This window comes from Palaemon carinicauda, chromosome 11, assembly GCF_036898095.1.
Source record: "Palaemon carinicauda isolate YSFRI2023 chromosome 11, ASM3689809v2, whole genome shotgun sequence".
In the NCBI taxonomy this organism is placed as follows: domain Eukaryota; kingdom Metazoa; phylum Arthropoda; class Malacostraca; order Decapoda; family Palaemonidae; genus Palaemon; species Palaemon carinicauda.
This window is the reverse complement of record NC_090735.1, coordinates 123784521-123810656: the sequence shown is the minus strand read 5'-3', so window position 1 is coordinate 123810656 and position 26136 is coordinate 123784521. Positions and strand designations below refer to the sequence as shown.

General features: G+C 43.0%; 1 protein-coding gene and 1 long non-coding RNA gene across 2 annotated transcripts in view; one reads left to right on the top strand and one right to left on the bottom strand.

Annotated features, from left to right (window-relative positions):
* On the top strand, positions 1-26136 carry LOC137650174 (uncharacterized). The gene is made up of 3 exons (XR_011045939.1): positions 1-162; positions 10382-10584; positions 26011-26136. It is a non-coding gene; the product is annotated as an uncharacterized lncRNA (long non-coding RNA).
* LOC137650173 (cap-specific mRNA (nucleoside-2'-O-)-methyltransferase 1-like) overlaps positions 18204-26136 on the bottom strand; it is a 68541-nt gene continuing 60608 nt past the window's right edge. The window contains exons 16-17 of the mRNA XM_068383339.1: positions 26021-26129; positions 18204-18515 (exon numbers count right to left, since the gene is read on the bottom strand). Coding sequence (XP_068239440.1) covers positions 18389-18515; positions 26021-26129 — 236 coding nt within the window. The 3' untranslated portion in view covers positions 18204-18388. The remainder of the gene's footprint in view (positions 18516-26020; positions 26130-26136) is intronic.

Sequence of the window (26136 nt, the reverse complement as noted above, 5' to 3'; positions counted from 1 at the left end):
TGCAAGGTAACAGGAATTTTCTCATTTCCTCATTTCTTTTGGTTAGTCAAATTACAATTTTCTGGTACATATTAAAAGAGTAATTAACAGAGAAGCTTCGAATCAGAGATGATTGAATATGTATGCGAGTCTAGAGGAACATTATGGAGCCACGTGCAGTAGGTAGGCCAATTGCTTTGATTTTCATTTGTCAGTTTACCTGGGGCCTTAAAGTATATTTAGTAATTTTAATTAAAGTATATTTAGTAATTTTAATGCAGTATACACTTACTGGAAGATATAAATAACCATAAATAACCTAACTTGACAATTACCAAAGTACCTTAAAAATTCCTAAATTTCCTTGCCTAACCTAACGTAGGCTTGCCTAAATGATATAGGATATTATTACTTATACTCTATTTTTTTTTTAATGAGGCGCATTTGCACTAACTCTCAGTGGTGCCCATTTAGTTCGGAGAAGTTTCCTGCTATCTGATTGGTTAGAATTATTTTGTCCAACCAATCGGCGATTAGGAAACTTTTCCGAGCTAAAAGGGTACCCCTGCGAGTCGGTGCAAATCTGCTTCATTTAAAAAGAATTGACTATAGATATGCTTACATGACCAAGTATAGCCTTAGCTAAATAGCTTGAGTGTATATATTTTTTTCTACCGTACCTTATCTACCCTAGCCTAAATTTTATTAGATTTCATTACTGGGATGCCTATTTTCATGCCCATCGGTGGCTCTCCTGATGTGCCCATTTTCATGGTGGCTCTCCTGACGTGCTCATCATCTTGATGGCTCTTTTGACGTCCCCGTTTTCATGGTGGCTCTCCTGATGAGCCCATCATCTTGGTGGCTCTCCTGACGTGCCCATTTTTATGGTGATTCTCCTGATGTGCCCCTTTTCATGGTGGTTCTCCCGATGTGCCCATTTTCAGGGTGGCTCTCCCGATGTGGCCATTTTCATGGTGGCTCTCCCGATGTGGCCATTTTCATGGTGGCTCTCCCGATGTGGCCATTTTCATGGTGGCTCTCCCGATGTGGCCATTTTCATGGTGGCTCTCCCGATGTGCCCATCTTCAGGGTGGCTCTCCTGATGTGCCCATCTTCAGGGTGGCTCTCCTGAGGTGCCCATTTTCATGCCCATTGATAAAGCTATAGAACCGTATTATGGCTACCATGATTTGAAACTGTTTATTAGGGGAAAGCATGTATGGTTTGGGTATAAGTTTTGGTGCGTGTGCTCTCCTGAGGCACTTGCGGTTTATTTCAAATTATATAAAGGAAGAGATTCCGGTCATATAGATGGTTCTTTCAGTAGGTGAACCAGTTGTTCGAATGTTGACGAGGGGAACTGACCCGGTGAGGAGCAATTTGCTATTTACCTTATGGAGCTATTTTGAGAATTAAATGTAAATTAGAAAGGATAGTTGAATATTTGCTGCTTTGACATATGAAAAAAGAGAGGATTTGCAGAAGTTGTTAGAAATGCTGAGGGAAACGCTCGCAATATTCTATCAATGCGCCTTTTTCCCATTTTTGTATGGGGTAAGCACGGTTGCCTTCTTTGGAAGGATTTGCTTTTGGCTTTGGGGTAGACCGTAGTCCTGATCGGCTGCCCTGCCTGACATCGCTAGACCCGAGTAGCGTATGTTCATGTATTGTACCTGTCAATAGCATCTTTCTCCAATAGGACAGTGAAATGATTTAAGTGATGTAAGAGTTGCAACAAATAACGCCGATAATGAATTACCAGCGGTCAGAAGGTTAAATTGATATTCCAAACAAAATGTCGTAGGAGTTACTTCATGATTTGTAATTATTCAAGAGTACAAACTGTTTGACCAGTTGCGGGGAAAATACAAGGTATCGTTCCGCAAGTGAGTGTGGTAATATCCCCTTTTCAAATACATTCTAAATACTTCTATTGCGAATGGTTGGCTCATATTTAGAAAAATTAACTAAGTACAGTAATTCATCTTGAAATTGTTGGCATTCTTTTGAAGCCGTATGAAAGACCTAGAAGCTTAACTAAACTTATAGATCTTATACATTCTGATGGAATTTGGCCCGACATAGTAATAGGCCACGGAGTTGTGGTATATGTAAGTAAAATGCTAAGCCAATGTGCACAAAATATAATGTTTTCTTTCTTGTACAATGTTGGTTAAGATATTATAAGAATTAGTTACATCTGACACAAGTTTTATGCCAAAAATTGTAAATTTACTTTTTGTCATCATAAATGAACAATAAATTTCTTTCTAAAAGTTGTGAAGGAGAAAATAGATGAGAACGTTGGTTTCAGTCTTGTATATTTCATTTAGCAAAGTAAAAATTAGATCGGTTATGGAAATCAGCCGATGGAAGCCTATTGAGCCTCCATGATGTTTCTTTAAGGGAAGATTACAAATTTCCGTGTTGCAATAAGAATAATGGAAAGATACTTGGTATGTGTCAGTTGTAGACAACAGTATGTAACATGTAAGAATCAAGGAAATCTGTAAATTACAAAGGCACCATGTTTCCAAGTGTTGAAGATAGTGTTTCCTATTTTCAAAAGAAGTACCTTTATACGGCTGTAGTTTTCTTAAAATCATGTATAGCAGAACTTTAAGGAGGATATTGGGCCAAGGGTTCCTTTATTATATATTCAGTAGTTTAAGATCTGGTGTATATCATTGTTATTAACTGAATACTAGAGTAATCATAGAGGTCCCTTTTTTGCCTACAGGGTTTGAAAAATATCTTTTATCTCCTCCATCAAATTCAAAGTAATATATGGCTGCTTTATGCAGTGTAGGAAGGTCTCTTGGTGCTGACAGAATAATAGACATTTGTTCTGCTTCTTTAGCATTGATTTTAGACAAATTTAACTCGGGTGTTCTTCATGATTCAGATATTTTTGCATGACTAAAGAGAGCATTTCTGTAATTATAATTTGCTTTTGTATATGTTTGGGATACCTTACTGTTATGATCTTAACAAAACGGAATGATACTATCAAAGAAAATTAAATTTTTTGTATAACTCCACCTAGGCACCATTTAAAATTTCTTACCGTTGTCAAAACATTCCTTGTTACCGGTATTATTCTCTTCTTGTTACCGACAGTCAAATCCTTAAATTCATAAGCAGAAGTCACTGGTAGTAATGACAACCACAAATCTTACCCGGCATTTACCTTTTGGAGGAGTGAACACATATATTCACTTGATATACAAAAGATAATTTGTATCTTAGCAAAGTTATCCAAGAAAGCTTTTACAAGACATAAAGATGCTATAAAGTTTTGCATCTTTACTGCCTTCCTATCAGTAGCCTACAGTCACAGAATGTTAAGCATGTAATGAAGCCTAAATTATTTCTGCTGCATAAGAGTATTTTTCAATATTAAACTTACCCGATAATCATGTAGCTGTCAACTCCGTTGCCCGACAGAATTCTATGGAGGGATACGCCAGCTATCACAATACTAGAAGGGGGTGTACTTACCAGCGCCACCTGTGGCCAGGTACTCAATCATTTGTTGTTGACACCTCCTCAATTATTCCTCTGTCGTGCTTCCGGCTAGACGTTCTGGGATACGCTTATGGTCTTTGAGTTTATTCATGGATATTTGGTGAAGTATTCTCTTAGATTAACGGCTGTCGCTTTACTGGAATCCTTTTTATATTAGCTAGATAGCTTTTATATAATACTGATTAACGGTTAATGAATTTTTGCTTGTTTTTGGATCACCCTTTGGCTAACTCTTTGAAACGAGATGTCTGACGTTTCGCAAGCCCCCTCCCATAGACGATGTAGGTCTTGCAATAGGCGTATTCCGAAGGCCTCGGTGGATCCTCACACCGCTTGTTCTGACTGTAGGGACAGGCCCTGTCTATTAGAAAATCGATGTGAGGAGTGCACCGGACTTTCGGAATTGGAATTTGTCCGTCTTTTAAAATATTCATCTAAGTTAGAGAGAGGTAGAGTTAGGAGAAGTTCTTCTCACTCTTCTATGTTTTCCTCACCTCATGATCCCCTACCTTTTCCTACCCCTGTAGTGGCTACTCCTGAACCTACTGTGTGCCCTCCGCCTGATATGTCAATTGTTTTGCGTGCTATTCAGGCTTTAGGAGATAAAGTAGAATCAGTGGTAAGTGACCATAAGTCTCTGATGGCCGAGGTTAAAGAACTGAAGGTCAAGAGTGCAGTGGGTGGAAATAGTGCCAGTGCTGTGAAGAGTGCTAGTGTCGGTGCAGTGCCAAGTGCTAGTGGTGCCAGTGTGGTGCGTGAGGATTTTTCTGTGCGAGCCAGTCGTCCTCCCAGTCCGGGACCTCTTGCAAGCTCCCATGCCCAGGGGAGAAGCAATGTCGAAGGGCTTAAGGGTTCGACAGGCCTTGTTAGGCGCACAGAATTATCCTCGGTGGTTGCGGGCGTGTCTTCCTTAGACCGTCACTCCCACCTGCAGACGATTGAGCCCGTCTTCTCGTCCGCTGATCAACTGGCAGGGAAGAAACGTTGGTCTCAGGTCTCGAGACCGCTTAAACGTAGAGTTCAGTCCGCGAGTGCTCAGCCAGGTTGCAGTCATTGGCTCAGCTCTGACTCGCCTCAGTCATCGGTCGACTGTACTCCGCCCAAGAGGAGTAAGGTTCTGCCAAAACAGAGCCCGACTGTGACTTTACCTCAGTCTGTTATCGTTTCTGCCGACCCCAAGTGGACCCTGCTTCAGTCCATGCAAGCTCAGCTTTCGGACTTGATGCGTGAGTGTCGGGCTGAGAGTGTTGCACCTCCTCCTCCGCCTACACTCCCTCCACCTGTACTCGCTCCGCCTGTGCTCGCCCAGCCTGCACCTGCTCCGCCTGGTCGCAGCACCATCTGCCAGGCGTACGATGTTGAGCCACTTTCGGAGTTCGCTGTTCCCAGTGTTGTTCAGCCTCAGCCTTCTTTAAGGCAACCCTTGCTTTGGGATCAGGAGAGTTATGCCACTCTTCCTCCGCCTCCCCTTGCTGCTCCACCAGTGGTGCAACTCTCGGTTGGGGTACAACAACCTCTCCCCTCCGTGAGTCTGTCTGCTCAACCATCGCTGCAGCGAGCTCAACCCTCCTCTAGGCAAGCTCCTCTACACCCTGGACTTGCGCCTCAGGAGCCTCAGCTTGCGAGAACTTTACCTTGTTCTGCGCAGCCTCAACCTCTTCATGCTCCACTCATCTCACAGGAACAGGAACGGACTACTCCGCCTCCGTCCTCCGCTCAGCTTGTGCAATCCTTGGGTTCAACTCTTGCTAGGAGTCAACCTCCTTCACCCATGCGCCTGCCTTCTGCTTCGTCTGTTGTTCAGACTTTGCAGTCTGAGCCTCAGGTTTTCCCTCAGGAAGAGGAAACCGCTGTTATTGTTCCTACCCGTTCTGACTCTGCGGTTCAGCATTCTGGTCCGATCGCTTCGCTACCCTCTGCTGATGAGGTGTCGGATGATGATGAGGCACACCTTGATCCCTCATCAGACGTGGAAGAGTCTAAGCTTTCTCCATTGTCGATTGATTTTCGCAAGGTCTTGGCTCTACTCAGGGAGATTTACCCAGACCACTTCGTCTCTGCTATTCCCCGCTCTCCTCCATCTGAGTTTTCGCTGGGCGTACAACAAGCTAAGTCCAACTATACTAAGCTTGTCCTAGCTAGATCCTCCAAGAGGGCTTTAAGGATCTTAGGGGAGTGGCTTCAGTCTAAACAACACCTTGGCAAGACTTCCTTCATGTTCCCTCCAACGAAGCTCGCTTCGAAAGGTTGCGTTTGGTATGCCACAGGGGAAGCACCAGGCTTGGGAGTACCTGCCTCTGCCCAGGCTGACTTCTCAAGTCTGGTAGACTCGCCTCGGAGGACTGCGATGAGACGCTCGAAGGTTTGTTGGACCTTCTCAGACCTGGATCATCTTCTGAAAGGGTTGTTCAGAGCTTTCGAAATGTTCAACTTTCTCGACTGGTGCCTGGGAGCCCTCAGCAAGAAAACCTCTCCTGCGGACAAAGATTCTGCCATGCTAATTATGTCCTGCATGGATAAGGCCATCAGAGATGGATCGGGTGAGCTAGCGTCGTTATTTGTATCAGGGGTGTTGAAGAAAAGGGAGCAACTGTGTACCTTCCTCTCCGCCAGCATTACACCGTGCCAACGGTCACAACTCCTTTTTGCTCCCCTCTCAAAGTTCCTCTTTCCTGAGGAGCTAGTTAAGGACTTGTCGGCTGCCCTGATACAGAAGGACACACACGATCTTGTAGCCTCATCGGCTCGTAAGTCTAAGGTTACCACCTCTGTCCCCAAGACTTATCGCTCCCCAGTGGCTGATACCCCGGCTACGAGGTTCATACCGCCCTTTCGTGGTAGAGCCCCCAGCCGAGGAAGCTCCCGTCCAGACTCTCACAGGAGCAGGTCTAGGAAAGGACCCAGGACATCTAAGGGAAAGAACTGACTCTCAGATTCTCCAGACAACAGTAGGAGCCAGACTCAAGATCTTCTGGCAAGCTTGGGAGAAGAGAGGTGCAGACGCACAGTCTGTCAGTTGGCTGAGGTACGGTTACAGGATTCCATTCTGCCTCAAACCGCCTCTGACCACATCGCCCATCAACCTCTCTCCCAACTACAAAGAAGAGGACAAGAGGATAGCATTGCAACAGGAGGTGTCGCTACTTGTGCAGAAGAAGGCAGTGGTTATAGTCCGGGACCATCAATCCCCGGGCTTCTACAACCGTCTCTTTCTTGTGGCCAAGAAGACAGGAGGTTGGAGACCGGTGCTGGACGTCAGCTCTCTCAACGAGTATGTCACCAAGCAGACGTTCACAATGGAGACGACCAAGTCGGTCTTAGCAGCGGTCAGACAGGAGGACTGGATGGTCTCGTTGGACTTGAAAGATGCATAATTTCACGTTCCCATTCATCCAGACTCCCAACCTTTCCTGAGATTCGTTTTCGGAAAGGTTGTCTATCAGTTCCAAGCCCTGTGTTTTGGCCTAAGCACAGCTCCTATGGTCTTTACTCATCTGATGAGGAATGTAGCGAAATTCCTTCACTTATCGAACATCAGAGCCTCCCTCTACCTAGACGACTGGCTGTTGAGAGCCTCCACGAGTCGTCGTTGTCTGGAGAACCTCTCTTGGACTTTAGATCTAATCAGAGACCTAGGTCTATTAGTCAATATAGAGAAATCTCAACTCATTCCCTCCCAATCCATTGTGTACCTGGGAATGGAGATTCAGAGTCGGGATTTTCGGGCTTTTCCATCGGCCCCCAGGATAAACCAAGCCCTAGAGTGCATCATGAGCATGCTGAAGAGGAGCAATTGCTCAGTGAGACAGTGGATGAGTCTCACAGGGACCCTCTCATCACTGGCCCTGTTTGTCGAGCTAGGGAAACTCCACCTCCGCCCTCTTCAATTCCATCTGGCAGCTCATTGGGACAAGGGCTCGACTCTAGAAGCAGTCTCTATCCCTATCAACCAAGAGATGAAGACCACTCTCCTGTGGTGGAAGCACAATCTCCTTCTCAAGGAGGGTCTATCATTGGCCATCCAGACCCCCCATCTTCATCTCTTCTCGGATGCATCGGACTCGGGCTGGGGTGCGACCTTGGACGGACGGGAATGCTCAGGAGTATGGAACAAGGAACAAGGATTACTCCACATCAACTGCAAGGAACTGTTAGCAGTTCATCTTGCCCTGTTGAACTTCAAGTCCCTCCTGCTAGGCAAAGTGGTGGAGGTGAATTCAGACAACACCACAGCCTTGGCTTACATCTCCAAGCAAGGAGGGACCCATTCGAGGAGCCTTTACGAGATCGCAAGGGACCTCCTCATTTGGTCAAGAGGTCTAAACCTCACACTGGTCACGAGGTTCATCCAGGGCGATATGAATGTTTCAGCGGATCGCCTCAGCAGAAGGAATCAGGTCATTCCCACGGAATGGACCCTCCACAAGAGTGTGTGCAACAGACTTTGGACCTTGTGGGGTCAACCTACCATAGATCTGTTTGCCACCTCCATCACCAAGAGACTTCCGCTTTATTGTTCCCCTGTTCCAGACCCTGCAGCGGTTCATGTGGATGCTTTTCTTCTGAACTGGTCCCATCTCGACCTGTACGCATTCCCTCCGTTCAAGATAATAAACAAAGTTCTGCAGAAATTCGTCTCGCACGAAGGGACACGGCTGACGCTGGTTGCTCCCCTTTGGCCTGCAAGAGAATGGTACACAGAGGTACTTCAATGGCTAGTCGACTTCCCCAGGACTCTACCTCTAAGAGTGGACCTTCTACGTCAACCACACGTAGACAGGTTGCACCCAAACCTCCACGCTCTTCGACTGACTGCCTTCAGACTGTCGAAAGATTCGCTAGAGCTAGAGGCTTTTCGAAGGAGGCAGCCAGTGCGATTGCCAGAGCTAGAAGAATTTCCACTCGTAGAGTCTACCAGTAAGTGGGAGGTCTTCCGAAGCTGGTGTAGAGCCAATTCAATATCCTCTACCAATACCTCTGTGATCCAAATAGCTGACTTCCTTCTTCATCTTAGGAATGAGAGATCCCTTTCAACACCTACGATTAAAGGATATAGGAGCATGTTGGCATCAGTTCTCCGCCACAGGGGTTTGGACCTGTCTTCCAACAAGGACCTTCAAGACATTCTCAAGTCTTTTGAGACGTCTAAACAACGTCGTCTTTCCACTCCAGGCTGGAATCTAGACGTAGTCTTAAGGTTCCTTATGACATCTAGGTTCGAACCTCTCCAGTCAGCTTCCTTCAAGGATCTTACCCTCAAGACTGCTTTTCTCGTTTGCCTTGCAACAGCTAAGAGAGTCAGTGAGGTTCATGCCTTCAGCAAGAACATTGGTTTCACAACCGAATCTGCATCATGTTCTTTTCAGCTTGGATTCCTAGCAAAGAACGAGCTTCCTTCACGTCCTTGGCCTAGATCGTTCGAAATACCTAGCCTCTCCAACATGGTAGGTAACGAACTAGAGAGAGTTCTTTGCCCTGTCAGAGCTCTCAAATATTATCTGAAGAGGTCTAAACCTATTCGAGGACAGTCAGAAGCCTTATGGTGTGCCATCAAGAAACCCTCGAGACCCATGTCCAAGAATGGGCTTTCGTACTATATAAGGCTTCTGATCAGAGAAGCACATTCTCACTTAAAGGAGGAAGACCTTGCATTGCTGAAGGTAAGGACCCACGAAGTAAGAGCTGTAGCTACTTCGTTGGCCTTTAATAAAAACCGTTCTCTGCAGAGCATAATGGATGCAACCTATTGGAGGAGCAAGTCAGTGTTTGCATCATTTTATCTGAAAGATGTCCAGTCTCTTTACGAGAACTGCTACACCCTGGGACCATTCGTAGCAGCGAGTGCAGTAGTAGGTGAGGGCTCAGCCACTACATTCCCTTAATCCCATAACCTTTTTAACCTTTCTCTTGAATACTTTTATTGTTGTTTTTATGGTTGTTACGGTAGGCTAAGAAGCCTTCCGCATCCTTGGATTTGGCGGGTGGTCTATTCATTCTTGAGAAGCGCCTGGGTTAAAGGTTTGGTAGAGGTCCTTTAGTAGGGTTGCAACCCCTTGTACTTTGGCACCTTTGGGTTGATTCAGCCTCCAAGAGGAACGCTGCGCTCAGTAAGGAAGACGAACTTTAAATAAAAGGCAGAGTAACGGTTCTATTCGACTTCCTTACCAGGTACTTATTATTTCATTGTTATTTGAGATAACTGTTATATGAAATATGGGATACTTAGCTATCCTTTAATCATGTACACTGGTTTTCACCCACCTCCCTGGGTGTGAATCAGCTACATGATTATCGGGTAAGTTTAATATTGAAAAATGTTATTTTTATTAATAAAATAAATTTTTGAATATACTTACCCGATAATCATGATTTAATCGACCCTCCCTTTCCTCCCCAGAGAGAACCAGTGGACCGAGGAATAATTGAGGAGGTGTCAACAACAAATGATTGAGTACCTGGCCACAGGTGGCGCTGGTAAGTACACCCCCTTCTAGTATTGTGATAGCTGGCGTATCCCTCCATAGAATTCTGTCGGGCAACGGAGTTGACAGCTACATGATTATCGGGTAAGTATATTCAAAAATTTATTTTATTAATAAAAATAACATTTTTTTGCTTATCGCCTAGAAGTCATACAATTTATGCTGTTAAGTAATGTCTTTATATCTTGATTTTTGTACTTTTACTAATTTAAATTTTGTTTGATTTTGATATACAGAATTTGAGGTTAAGTGTGTAATTATTTCTGCTGCAAACGAGTATTTTTTGCTTATCGCCCAGAAGTCATACTTTTTATGCTGTTAAGTAATGTCTTTATATCTTGATTTTTGTACTTTTACTAATTTAAATCTTGTTTGATTTTGATTTACAGAATTTGAGCCATATGGCCTGGCAGACCATAGAGCGCAGATAAGGAAAACCCTGCCATTGAACTATGAACCAAAAGTTGAAAGCAGTTGGACAGCAAGATGGAAGAGAGGAAATGGGAAACTTGAATTTATAAGGCTAGAAAGTGGAGACAGTTGCCAGACTTAATAGATTTGGCAAACATCACTATCCTACATATTATATACGGTACGTATGCATCTTAGCCTAGTGCTGAAACAATACAGGTAAAATTTGTTCTGGTATGTATTAGAGAGAGCCTAATCATGGTTAGTGTTGATTCAAATATTTCTATATTATGGAAGTAAACTGGTCATTTATGTTTTTCTTCCCACATGACAACATGAGGGACTTGAGGTTTGCCACTACTGTATTATTAGTTACTTATTTAACCTTCATGGAAAGATACAGAATGATGCCTGAAAATGAGTGTGGTAGACAGTTAGTGTCTAAAGAGTACAGATGCAGATGCATTTTCTTACAGTAGGTAGTTTTTGACACTACATACAGTATACAGTACTAACCATTTTGGTATTTTCAAATAATATAGTAATCCCCCGCCATATCGTGGTTCACCTACCGCATCCTCAATACATGGCAGATGTATTATTACAAGTAAAGCTGTATTGCGAGTTTCTTCGGTCTTTGACAACACCAAAGTTGGTAATTTTTAGGATCTGCTCAATTTTAGAGCTTTCAGGTGCTGAGACTTGTGTATTTAACATAGTCTAGCGTATCACAGGTTCAGTTTGAGATTGCCATATCAAACCTATGTTTCGTATTATGCGATTGCGGGAAGATCATGTCAGTGACACAGTGTCTGTTAAATACCTGTGCAAGAGGAGGCCCATCTAAGCCATGCAAGTGGTGGATGAGACCCATAATTTTCAGGAGTTGTGTTGCTTCCAACCTAGACCTCGATACTTTGAGGGGGCCACAGCAGCAGAGCAGTCCAGCATGCGTAACAGGGTCCAGAGAGTTGTCAATTGTAATCATGTTGTTTTCTTCCTGATTTGGTTTTTATTTAGGGGTAATGGGCAGTTCCACTTTAGGAGTAGTGCCGGAAGATTTTACTCTTCTTAGAATGTCCTTACTCTCTTTAGCAACATTAAAGGAATAGAGAGAAAGATTGGGAGGAATAGTATTCACTCCTAGGATAAGGAACTGTACCTCTAAGAGTGTGTGAGGGAGTAACGAGGAACTGTTCATGAGCTCGACCTGCGAGACGAGTATGATCTATCCGTGGAAGGCCACTAAGAGCACCTCCTACGAGGATTGTGTGTACGGTGTTTAGCTGAAATTTCATAGGAAGTGGATGGGGATACCATTTGAGGAAAAAAGGTAAAGGCTCTGATGCCTTTTTCCTATCCTGAACCTGAAAAGAAGAATTATCCAAAAAGGAAGGCCTTTGATGTTTCATAGAATGTGTAAGCTCTGAAGCAGTATGAACATTAGGTAAGGTACTTGTTTGGGCACATTGCTATAAAATAACAGACAGCAGATTTTTCATTGTTATGATGAATGGTTGTTGGAAACTTTGGATCCAAACGATGTAATTGAGTTGTATAAGTAGAAGCTATCTGATAGTCCTTCTGAGTTGATGAAGGAACATAGCCATGCAGAAGTTCCACTAGTTTATGTGGTTGGGCAGTAATATCATGGTCAAGGTGTTAATCTTTGTGGTATAAAATGGCTTCATAGACATTGTGTAGGGATACACTTGCAATTGAATGGTGGCACGTTTGGTGACAGCGCACACAGGAATGGCTGCGCTTACAGACTATGTAATGAGAAGTAAGGACTCTCCAAATAGCTTGTTTAGAAAGAAGCAACGGTATAGTACTTTGACAGTTCGGTCTAACCGAAGTCGTAGTTGTGGACACCACTGATGCAGTCCGAATGTCAACAAAAGTGATAGGGAAATTCTGGGAGGAGATCAATGCTGAGGACCCCTGAGCCTGCCTTCAAGGCAAGCCAAGCTGGTAAGAACAAGTGGGAGAAGTTTTCCAACAGTACTGCCTCAGTACCTGGGGAGATGGCAGTCTCAACTCGAGTGTGTGTCGGTCAAGCATGGGAGAGAAAGGAGACTTGACATTTTTACAGAAATGAAAAGTCGTCTTGCGTAAACTCCGTCATAATGGGCTCGCCATGCGATACGCTAGGGGGGCGTGAAGGAGATGCTGTATGCGCAAATCAGAATAATCTGCCACCAAGGACACTGGGACTGAATTTCGTACAGTGAATGCAGTGGCCATAGCCAGGGGAGCAGTCTCTGGAATTTGACTCGTGACCACTCGGCCCATGGGTCGATAACACATTCACAAATTATCAATAACCAAAAGTAAATCATGGTGGTCATCCTCAGTGAGCAGAGTCCCTAAGTGTTCAGGAAACAGGAGCAGAGTGGGGAATATCAGTTGCTGAAGTAAAGAGCTATTATTTCTTACTCTCACCAGTTGAGGAAGGGGAACAATCCCTTGTCTCATTTCTTGTGACTGGAGCAATATTTCTTCCACTGCGAGGACGACCACTCCCCAAAATACTCCCATGGTGATTCTACAGAATTTAATTTACCACAGAGGTAGAGAGGATGTGGATCGACCTCAGCGTGACTTCAGAAGGTGCCACAAGGGTGACTATGATGGCTAGGATAAATCCACATGACACTGGCAAAACTACGCATCAAGCACAAGAGAAAAACAAAAGCACTTGTAAGTATAATCCAGTGTGGAGAGTAGTCATGATCGTAGAGCAGGAGAAAAGGGGCAACCTCTTGACAGTAGGAGGACCAGGATTAGACTGGAGATTACATCACATCAGTACGTAATACTCCCCAGCAGTGGAGTTGTTAAGTAACCTATAATAGTTTCAAAATGGAACCAGGTTTCCTTTTTGTCTGGTCGTTGAAAATCGACATAGGAGTAAACCCATTTGAATGACCGAGAAGTTTGTATCTGCATAGGAATAAACAGAAATTCAGCTTGGTAGTAGCAAGAAAGTAATGTACTGTACACCTTAAAGTTTTAGTTTTTCAGAAAGAAGAAAGTGCTTGCCATAGGTGACAAAGAATCATGAAAGTGTATGGAGAAATAACTTCTGAAAGTGTGAGTAAAATAGCCTAACTTTCCCAGATGATTTTGTAAAAGGCACACTATTGGGCAGTAGAGGAAACGTGACCAATCAGAGCACGCCGATCTGTATCCTGGCTGCTGATTGGCTACCAGGCCACAGGCTCATTCTTAAGCAAATTGCAGCATTCAGTATCTCACACTGACTAGGTTGCTTCTAAGCATATGTATGAGACATCGATTTATATCCTTGTCTGTGTTTTGACTTTTTGTTGGCATTTTTGGCCAAGATGTCTGCTAAATGTTCTGCATCTTCCAAGGGTTTTGGCAGTGAACTTGAGCACTGGAGAAGGATGCTTACTAAAGCAGAGAAGATGAAACTCCTTGACATGCCTAAGAAAATGAGAAGCAATGCAAAAGTAGGCCACCATTATGGCATCAACAAATCTACTGTTTGCTACAGCAAGAAGGGAGAAAAGAATACAAGGATGATGGCAAATGTCAATTTACAAAACAACAAAAAGGGTGGGAACTTCTCACAATGAGGCCATTGTAAGCATGGAGTCTGCATTTACCCTTTGGATAAGGGACTGTAGGAAGTACCTGGCATTGGATACCAGCACCATTTGGGAGAAGGCCAGGCAGCTCTACGGTAAGTTACGGATGGTGGTGATGATGACCCAGATTCGGGATCATCTACAGTATCTTCTCACTAAACCTGTGAAATTTAATGTCAGCAAGGAATGGTTTGATAAATTTCAAGATGTTCAATCTTTAGAGCGTGTCCCTGTACGAAGCTGCCTCTGCTGACATAACAAAGGCTGACAAGTACGTGAAGGAGACGTTCCAGAGCACGATCGAAGAAGGGGGTTATTTACATGAATAAGATTTCAATATGGGTGAAACTGGCCTCTTTTGGAAACTTATTCCATCACAGACTTTCATTGTGAAGGAAGAAGCCAGAGCCTCTGGATTAAGGGCCAACAAAGATCGCCTCGCACTTATGTGGAAATGCTGCAAGGTTTATGATAAAGCCAGCGCTAAGTCCAAAAACCCAAGAGCCCTCAAAAACAAAAATGAAGCTCTGCTGCCAGTGCATTTGGGTGCACACCCAAAAGGCATGGATAGCGAAAGCACTGATACCAGATTAGTTACACCAGCTCTCCATCCCAGAAATTAACGCTTATTTTGTTAAAAAAAGGCCTAGATTTTAAAGTGCATCTTCTAATGGACAATACTGGAGGCCACACGATTGACCTGTATTACGAGGTCTTACAGATAGAATTCTTAATGCCGAACATGACATCGATGAATCAGCCCATGGATCAAGGCGTTATTCATGCATTCAAGGAATGTTATACTCTAAACTCCCTTCAAAATCTGGTGGAGTCTATGGATGCGAATGTTAACTTCTCGTTGAAGGATTACTGTCATGATTTCACCATTGCAGCATGTCTCCAAAGTATCAAAAGGCTATAAGAGAGATAAAGAAGAAACACTCGTTGCTTGGTGGAAGAAATTGTGGCTAGAAGTGGTCAACAACTATAAAGAATTCTCTCCTGTTGAAATCCACCACTGAGGTAGATAAGGCAGTAAGTCTGATAAAATTGCTTGGATAGGATGACTTTACAGATATAACAATCGATGACGTAAATGACCTGATTAAGCCCCTCGCTCGGATCTGTTAATGGATAAAGATCTGATGGAGATGTCAATATCCGCAAGCGAGGACGAAGAAGTGGATGAAGATCCTGGGGAAGGAGAGGAAGTTGGCCCAACACCAGCACGCTTCTCAACTCTGGCAAAAACAGCAAAAGAACTCCAGATAATGGCTGAAGATTGGGACCAACATGCAGTGCAAAGTTTTTAAGAACATCCTTTTGCATAAGAAAGGCAGTGCCAGCAATGACCTCTAGCTACAGGCCCCCTACCCAGTCACTGGCTATCATGATCTTCCCTGCTACCTATGTACAGTACTGTAGTTTGTACCGGCTGGGTAGCTTTGGCTGCTCCAGTAACTGGTCAAAACAGACCAGTTTAGGCCGGTCAAACAAGATCTTGCCTCCCTCGCTCTCAAGGCAACAGAGATTCTACATGCAGTTTTGCGCTGGCGAGACTGAGCAGAAGACATGTCCTTCTCAGCCTCTGAATTGGCACCCATGGAGGCTTTGGCCTTGGTCTCTTTCCATACTGTGTCCTGGCTTGACCAGTGGTAGGATGTAGTGACGCACTTTTGAGAGTCGACGAGGTTAGCAACTCTGGAGGCTTTGGAGAAGTAAAAGAGCCTTGTTCTGTCTGGAGGGAAGGCTGTTGATTCCTAGTTCACCAGACATAAAACCTGTGGGGTGATTGGGTTTCGAAGAGGCAGAATCCTTGGCTTTGGCCGGTCCTGTAAGATTGAGGTTCTGAGATTCCATCCTTTAACCTCTTATTGGAAAAAGCCTGCGTGTGCACAGCCTTTTAAATCACAACCAGGTCCTTCTAAGAAGGGTGGTGGTTTGAAGAGGGGAGAAGAGGGAGGCGCTGAGACAGGCATACCCATCTCACACTACCAAGAATAAGGGGTTGTCTCTCGCCACTGGGCAGTGGCAGTCTTGGAATGTAGTATACTTTGGGACGGTGACTTGCTTCCCTTCCAGAACCACTGGCCTCCCCTATTTCCTGTTCTGATCGAGATCTCATCAGATCTCCCAGCATCATCAAAAGCCCTGGCCTTTTAGCTGGAGGTGGAAGTGGTGATAAAGAACGTGATTAAATTCGTTAGAGATGGATCTTCAGGCTTCTTGTTTTCTTTTCCTAGTGGAGGCGGCAACAGGGCCTTGAGACCAGTCATCGACCTCTCTGTGCTGAACAAGTTGTGCATAAAACAGAATTTAAGATGGAAACCGTGCAGTCAGCAGTCAGAGAGGAGACATCGTGCTTTCGGTAGATCTGAAGGACAAGTACTTCCCAATGCCTGTTCATCAGACGTCTAGAAAGTACCTCTGCTTCTCCATCTACTGTACGGTGTAGCAGTTCAAGACTGATTTGAACTGTGTATATCTCCCCAAGTGTTCACTCAACCCTGTTCAGCCCACTCACGAGGTATACGTTTCCTGCTGTACTGGTATCCCGACAACTGGTTAATCCTGGCCTTGTCGTAGAGGCAGTTGCTTCAGGATCAGGATTGGCTTCTTGCATTTAGCCACAATCTTGGGATCTGGGTAAAATGGGAGAAGTCTAATCTCATTCACAAACAGAGGTTGAAGTACCTGGGCATGCTAGTAGATTAAGACCCTAGTAATCTGGGCTCTTACGCACACCCCGTGTGAACCCTTGAGGAGGTAGTCATATAAGGGAGCCAACACTCGAGACTGTCTTCTTTTTAGTCCTAGCCATGGGGAAAAGATTGAGCAAGTTCCACGGTTTGTGCCAGAGTTCGTGGTCAAGACTCTAAATCCACTGGCATATAATCCCAGGTTCGAGACCTTATCCATTCCCTCCATCTGGGAATCGTTGGTCCATAATCAAGATGAGATGCTCCTGCTCTCACTGGATAAATGCTTGCTACCCATTTAAGAGACCGATTCCAGTTTGCGCCTAAGTAATCTCCCTAATTGAAGGATTCAGGTTTGCATGGTTAGAAAAAATACAATTTACCTTTAAAATTTTAGAAGTTGGGAGTGGTTATAAAAGCTGAAATTTGTAAAGATGATAAAAACAAGAAAAATTATAACAATAGTGAAAAACATATACCAGAGATTTCTTGTATCTGCTTTGTGATTTGTCAGCAATCGCAGGGTTCCAAGAACACCCGCAATAGCCGAAGAATTGCTGTATTTTTATTAATTTAATATGATGTATTTTAACAAAACACACTAGTCACATTATTTCCATTTATTTACAAGACCACCAAGTCAAATTATTTAATAATTTACTGTACAGCAAAATATTTTCATGACACCACTATCTATTTTAGTGTATGTAAAACTGCATCTGTATATAAAGGTGTGTGCATCATAATTCTTATTGATATTTATTTACATTGACTCTTTTTTTAAACAACCAAGTCACATATTTACTGTAGATTAGTTCAACAAGACACAGGAATAATATTTTTTCATATTTACCAAGTGGTTCAACGAACCCCCCCCCCCCCCCGAGTAATATTTTTTAACAAGATATTATTTATATTTCAAAACACTAATACTACATGCCCAAAGTATTTGTTTTTAAATGCAAACTGAAAACAGGAGCAAAGTAAAGCTAAAGTTTATCAGCAAGGATGGAAAAAACTTCAGGAAATGCAAAAAGTAATATGTAAAAAGCAATTGATCTTGGGGTTAACAGGATGCAGTAAAGAAACTTGAGCATTGTCTGCAGCGGGTTGTGCAAGGAATCTGCAAGCGTTAGCACCTACAGGAAATATTAGCACATTGAAATAATAATTTAGCTAAAGAAACAAATCATTACCAATAGCAGCAATTATCAACATTCTAAGGTTCACCTCGTTTCACAAAAGCTTTTAACTAATTTTAATAAATTTAACTTCTCACCTCGGTTTTATAGGTATCGATACATACATCATTATTGTTCCTGCTTAATTCCATTAAAATTCAATATCAATATATCAATTGAAAATAGAAATATAGTAAAAAGGAACAGAAAAATGGCATGTAGAAAAATCACTTTAATAACAAGAAGATACTGTTTATGTTATACACAAGCATAAAAAATTTCTTCCCGGTAAAAATACACAAATTTATGATTTTTAAGATTGTGTAATCTACAAAAGAAAAAGATCAAATTCATCAATATGATGTGTGTACATTATATCTCGATATAAATATTTTTCATTCTTTCTTGCAAAAACATTTGTGTAAATGCAAAATCTTCCTAAAACATAAAATTGGCATAAATATAAAATTAAGTGTTTCCAATCAATTCTAGCGAATTTTATTAAGGAGAGTGAGTATGTCTGCACGATGCAATTTGTTTTTCCCCTGTGCGTCATGCTCCAAAACTTGCACGCCGTTTTCCCACCACCATATTAAGCCAGAGTTATAGGATGTTCTGCGGAAAAAAAAACCAGGTAAATATTTTATAAATAATACTTAAGAACTATACAGTATTTTTAAACATATTCCAGGCATTACACATTAGAATTATGATGCACACCATAATTCCCCCTAAAATTATATCCCTTCAAATCAAAAGGTTAAACAGTTTACAAAATTTTCTATTTCTTACACACACAAGTTAAATATTGTTTTAACCTAGCAATAATTTTATCACTAGAGTTGGTAATAAATTCTTAAAAGCTAATTTTTCCTGCTGCTATAAATTTGTTTCATTAATACTAACCAATGCAAAGCAACTTTTACCCTAGGTTGCATTATTAGTTTATTAAATATTCTTTGGTATGATATTGACTGTGACAAATTTATTAATGTATTGCAGATTTATGTTATGAAATTTTTATAGTTATCAGTTTTATTTTGGTGAATGTACTGTGATCTCCAAACATTTCCTGTGAAAGGCTAGAACAGGGAATCCAATATGATGTAAATACCCAAGAAATATTGTCCCCTGCTTGTGAACCTTTGTATCAACATGCAAAACATTGACTGTGTATGTTAGAGGGACCTTCGAGTTCAGACACTTTCGACCTATTACACAGAACCTCCAAATGTTGAAAACAGTCTGCTATAGATGACGTGACTAAGTCATCGCATAACCAAAAGAACCAATGACTCCATGATTCAAAGAGCAGTGACTTGCAGGGGAACAGTCCCTTAAACGTCAACCTGCTTTAAGTAAACAGTAAGTCGGCATTGAGGAAGCAGAGAGTGGCATAAAGACCTCGATCTGCTGTTCTAGTTTCTCTACCTTGCAGAAAAGACGGGTCAATGTTCACCCTTTTCTTTTTTAAACCCCAATTCAACCATGTCAGTAGAGGTGGTAGAGGTAAAAAGGCAATGCTGAGGTCAGAAATTTCCTCCTCCATTTGCTGCGAGTAGAGGATGGCTGTCATAGGAAAAAGTGTAGGGCTCAGCGAGGAAGGATTCTTTATGGGCAGGTTAGTCCTATAAGTTGATTCCTCCAGCCTTTTCTCACCAGAGGAAGTCTTATCTCACCCAGACCACTGCAATGGCCACCCTTCATGCCTCTTCATGAATCAACCACTGGTCCAATACAGTGGGTTTTTTTGGCTGACAATGAACACTTGGCAGATCCTGACAAGAGGGAGGCATTCAAGAACATTGTCTTGACAGGGGACAAGGCGCTATTTACCAATCTGTCTGCCAACCAGTGAGCAGTATTGAAGAGGTGTGATGCCGTAGCCTCCGAGTTACAAAAGTAGATTGGCTGGCTAAAGATCCTTAATAAATGCATCAGTGAAGAGGCATTTTCTGTTCCTGACAGAGGAAGTAGAGGTGACAGAAGACTTGCTTTTGTACCGATCAGTGTCCTTCCCTCTACCACAGTCTGCCTCCACTTCTAGCCGCTCAAGACCATCGCCGCCTTCTAATTAGGCACACGAGTCTGCACCTAGAAAAGACCCTTGTCCACCCCTTTTCAACTTCAGGCGGGGCAACAGAATAGCAGCAGCCCTTTCAGATCACACGGGCAAGGGTGCAACCGATGCGGGAGGAAAAAAAGGCCACGATTTCAGCTAGGGGTGGCAGTTGTCCTATTGAGTCTACTTGTGGGAGGTTTACAATCCCAATGGATGAGATGGCAGTATCACAGGGCGGAACTGTAGATATCCTTCAATTCAGGTACTGCCTCCTGCTCCCCCGCCTCTGATTGGACCACCAACATCATCATCCCATCACCAGGGATTGACATAGGACTTGGCCCTTCATGCAGAATTCCAGGCCATGCTGGAGAACACTCCCCAAGAGGTTTAAGACGGCTCCCCAGCCTTTTTCAGTATACGCTTTCTTGTAGAGAAAGCGTCTAGAGACTAGACAGTCAAGACCTCAGCCCTGAACAAGTTTGTTCTATAAACCTCGTTCGACATTGAGACTCCAGGTATGTCAGCCAAGTGATCATGCCATTAGACTTGATGATGACGATCAACCTAAAGGACGTATACATCCAGATCCCTATCCATCTTTACTTCTGGAGGTACCTCCGGTTTAACAGAGCTAACAGACTTCTCTGTATTGCAGCTCCACAAGTTTTCATCAGTTTTTATTCTACTGCTTGCACTCGAGCCAACGGCATTTGTTGTCTGGCTGACTCGGAAGGCAATCTCCTCCACTGAGACAAAGTTCTTTCATTCTGTCACGATCTGGGGATTGTGATGAATCAAAAGACGTCGATCCTAGTGCCCAACCAATGATTAGTCTTTTTTATAGGTATGAACATTGACAGTCATAGGAGGTCTTCTCATCTAGGGACAGACTGGTACTCTTTCAAAAGATATCTCTCCCTTTTCTTACACTGCCACGCATCCTCGAGTAGTGAACGAAATCCTGACATTGAGGGGTTCGTTGAAAATTGACATATTCGCCACTTTTGAAGCTTCGTGTATACTGTTCAATGGTGTCCGAGGATGCCTTCCAGCACCACCCCTGGGACGGCATCGATGTCTATGCTTCAACACTGTTCTGCCTAATAAAGAGTGTCTTGAACCAAGTCCTGTCCACTACGAACCTCAATATGACTCTAATAGCAGGAAATGGCCCCAAGAAGAATAGTACCCAGACCACCTACTTCTAATAGAAACTCTGAGGGAATTGCATCCATTCCCTGATGTGGTTTGTCCAACCACTCGTCCAATTATTCCACAGCTCGATGGAATCGCTTCAGCTTTACACATGGACATTATCCAACATTGCCTCTCAGAGAAAGGCTTTTCACTCTGGAAATTAAAAACTTGTGTACCAAGCCAAGGTGTGGTTCAGTCACCTACTTTGCCACCAGTAAGGGTTTGTCAAATGTAGAGATGTTGGGGGACATACAGGAAGTTGGTTCCTTCTGATGGGAAGGTGGTGACCTTCACGACACACCAATCAGCCAACCAATGAATCCACTGGGCTCTAAAGAGTATGGATGCAGTTGTACCAATTTTTCTGATATGTTAGACAGAAGGCAACGAAGGGTTGAGGAATGCTACATTATGGGTGGATGAATGAAGGAAAGCTAGCCTGAATTCCTTATCCACCTACAGTCTACTAATCCATCAGGATTGGTTTTGAAGAAAGTGCTGACTACCCTCAAAGCCTAACCAGGACCTCCAGTCACATTTCCCTTAAGAAAGATTCGGAATGTGTGCCGCGTTTTCACGCCAAGCTTGGCTGGTTCAGGAAGAGCGGTAGAGGTAACAAGGGAAGAGGAAGGGGACGTATAAGTCTCCAGCAGCCACAATTGGGGAGATGCCTATCATGCCATTGTAGAACGTGAGTGACATGTCGAAGAGCAGTTAGGTAAAAGTCCTTCAACCTCACCTCACTTTCACACCAATAGTTCCCGAGTTTCCTTCAAAATCTCTCCTAGTTTTCCGAGACTGACCTCCGAAAGTTCTACAAGTACTCTTCCTGGTGGACAAATCAACTGGAGATGATGACCAATCACTAATATCTCTCCCTTTAACCAGTTTTTTCAACAAACCAGGTTCTAAATGAAAATGGTATGAACTGTATTGGCTTCCATCTGAAAAAGAGGTGTGCTTTCAGTCCACTCAGAATTACCTCCGCATCTTTTTCAACGGAGTGGTACATCAGTTCAAAACCCTGTGTCTTGTACTGCACTACTATTCAGGTCTTCAAACTGATGTTAGCTTTAACGAGCATGGGATACATCTCGATATAACGACGATTGTTGATCCTGCAACCACCTCCGAAAGTCTGTTGCTACAGGATTGTGATAACCTGCTCACCTTTTGCTGCAACATGTAATTTGTGATTTGGTGGGAAAAGTCGAATCTCGCACTCAAGCAGAGGTTGAAGTATCTGGGCATGCTGATTAGACATGGCATCAGTAAACTCTGAGGTTGCACATCCACGTGTGTCTAAGAAGTACTTCTACCTCAACACTGGCAGTCTTCTCGGCACCCTTTCCATATTGGAAGGAGACCTTTGTTCCTCATGGATGATTCCAAAAGAGATTTCTTCCATGGTGTTTGAATGATCACTGGTTGGCAAATTGGTATTCACTTTATCCTCTCAGAAAGATCCAGACACTGCTCTCTGCCTTTTTGTGCCAAGCCTGGCTAGTTCAGAAAGGGCAATAGAGGTTAGGAGGAAGGGACACTGAAATCTGTAATCACCTTCTCCAGCAACTACAAATGGGACTCCAAAATCTCTTCTCCTAGAAACAGAAGTGAAAAGTGGTGAAGAATCCACTCAAAGTTATTAGACTGATCTCCGGAGGTTCCGCAAGTCAAGTTTTCCTGGTAGAAAAGTCAATTGGAGCTGGAGATCATTCTCTCTATAACCAGGTTCAAGATGGATATGTTACAAATTGTGCTGACTTCCATCTGAGAAGAAACTTGTGCTTTTAGTGGATTAGAAGTATGCATACTTACCAGTACCCATTCATCAGTCGTCTCAAAAGTACCTCTGCATCTTTCGCAATGCATCAGTGTATCAGTTCAAACCCCTGTGTATTGGACTCGGCACTGCTCCCTTAGTGTTCACAGGTGTCGGCTTCAACTCATCAAGTTGAAATCTCTTGATCTATCTCGACAACTGGTTAATCCTGCCTAGCTTCCTTTGAAAGGGAGTTGATACAGGATCAAGATCACCTGATCTCCTTTGTCACAAACTGAGATAAGTTGATCTCGCACCCAAGGGGAGGTATAAGTATCTGGGCATGCAGATACATGGCAACAGGAAGAGTTTCCATTAAAAGATCAGCAAACTCTGAGGTAGCACAACCATGTCTGTCTTAGACCGTACAAAAAGGTTAATATTGACAGTCTTCTCAGCCTCCTTTCCCTTGAGAAATTTGTTCCTCATTAACAACTCCACCAGATATCTCTTAAGTGGTGTTTGAAAGATTTAAGGTTGACCTCCTGGAATTTTCTAAGCTAGCCTGTTCCAGTGAGACAGAAGGTATGGGTTTATGTTGCCTGGTGAAAGTACGAAGAAAACCCTACCAAGAGAGTCTCGCTTAACTCCGTGCCTCCATACATGTAGCCGTTCTCAGGTGACATCATCTGAAGAAAGCTTCTATAAATCAGTCCTGGAAATAAGAGAAGCGTTTCTAGCACTGCAATAAGCAGCAAGGAGGCATGGTTTCTCTACCTCTCAGTACATTGACAAAGCAGATGCTTATCTGGGTCATGTACCTGTTACCCAGATACATCTTGGGCAAGGGTTATATGCTCAGTTGCCAGGGTAAGGTTGTAGGATTGGAATGATCCCTACATTCTTGCATAGTGAGGCTCAATGGGAATTAATTTGTTTGCTATACAAATATACAGGACACACACTGGGTATGTTTTCCTATTACAGACCAACAAATCATCTGCATGCCTATGCCTTCCCTCTGTTCAGCTTGATTTTCCGGTTGGTCAACTAAATGAACTGTAGATCATGCCATGTCTCAGGATTACCCTGGCGGCTAGATGTAGAAAGCCAAGTGGAATACTCTTCTCTGTCATCCTCGCCTTTAGAGGTGACATCTGTCCTTAAGGTTACTTGTACTTCACATATTTTTGCAAGCGACTACAGATGTTTGGATACCTCTGCAGTTCTCCATCAAGGATACTGGGCCATCTTCTCTGATTGATGTCATTAGAAGGGATACTTCTCCAGTCTGAGCATCTCTAACTCAGATCGTGGAGGGCCACATCTATCTTCGCCGAGAGAAGCCCTATAAGTTGTGGTTGTGAAAGACTACCGCTCAACCTTGAGCACAGACTTCCGGCTTGAGAGCATAAATGTCTCCTCATGGGAGTTGTCTATAGTCATGAGAAGCTTCAAGCAGAGTTGCCCACCCAGAAACCTCAGACCCAGGGAGTGGGCTGTGACATCTGTTCTCAAGTTTCTCACGAGTATTACTTATGATCATTTCAGAAGGTCGTCAAGCAGTTATTTCTCTTAAGATTGTCTTTTTGCTGGCACAACGTTAGGAGAGTAGGTGGGTTGGACAGTCTCTGATATATATTTGAGAGACTACAACATGCCTACTAAAAGAGGGTAAGGGTTGTAAGAAAGTCTCCTTTAATATTGTGCTCGGATTCTTGACCAAAACTTGGAACCCATCAGCACACAACCCCATAAGACTTCTTCATCCCATTATTACAGGGAACATTGGGTGGTAATCGCGAGGAAATAAATGTTCCACATGGGCTCTGTAGTGCTAGCTGAAGAGGACTTGACACCTCATGTCTGAGTGTCAACTTTCTGGTTTGTGAGACAATTCAAAGAGAGTACACCTCTACCTTTTGAGGGGTTCAAGGTATGCTCGCAAAGTTGGAGGTATTGGTCACATGCCAACCTCCCCCAAAGAAAATATCATTGGGCCAGGTGATGAAGCTAGGCAAATGAGTGTCAAAAAAACCTTCACTAAGTCCTTAGACACTAGATTTTGGAACTGTGGTGGCTGCTTAAGCACAGTAGTAGTGTAGCTAGCCTATCTCCAATACAGGACAGAAGGTATCTTGTCTAAGGTAATATGTTCTATGTCCTGTGAAAAGTAGAATGACTGGCTCGTATGCTTCTTTCCATCCTTCACTTGGGATATACCAGTCAAACTAGAACACTAGATCTGACACTGATCCCGAAAGGCTACAATTTTGAGCACCTGTCTTTAAAGACTACTTTTGTAGGAAACCTTCTCTCCCAAAACCCCTCAACAAGATTAGACTTTGAATGCCAAACACATTGGTCATCATATGCCAAGTTTTTGTTTCCAGACTTTATCTTCCCTTTACGGAAAAAATTACTTATCAACCAAGTAGCAGGTTCCCAAACAAGTACTGCCCAGGTCCTATCAGCCTACTTATCCCTATGATGGGCTGATATTATGTTGCTGGAGCTAGAAAAACGCAATTGGAGAGTCTTCCCCCCTATTTTAAATGACGAAAGGTTTGTATACGTTCCTAAAATTAGGAACAGGAACAAATCTTAAAGGTAATTTGTACATTTCCAAACAATACAAACCTCATCCTAATCAACCCTCTCTGTTGCAAGCCGAAGATCAAAAGGAATTTTAGACAGGAGAGAGGTTGAGACTACTCTCATGCACTCAACAGCTATCCCTAACTACCATATTGATGAATTCAAGGGACCTTCCAGGCCCGCTGAACACCTTCCCTATTTTAAATGACTGGTTTGTAAAGCTAGGAAAAAGAATCTTGATGACAGGTTTGTAAAGCTAGAAAATTTTTTTTTATTAAATATTTTTTTGGAATCTCGAAATCATATATGGTGATTTCATTAAAAAGATTTCTATAAAAATACTAACGGTACGTATTTTAAACGACAGGTTTGTATAGCTAGGAACAAGAGAATTTAAAAAATATATATATATTCTTGCTTATTCTTTAGAAATTTTATAGACTAAGATTTATACAAATACTGAACGAATCTAAATATTTGCTTTTCAGCATGCCCTACCTGAACGGTGCTATTACATCTTTTTTGCAATCAAAGGTTGATTCTCGGGTGTGTGTGTTATACCAGTACTTCCTGTTCTGGCTCTTGCTGAAGGCCATCATCCAAGGCTCTGGAAA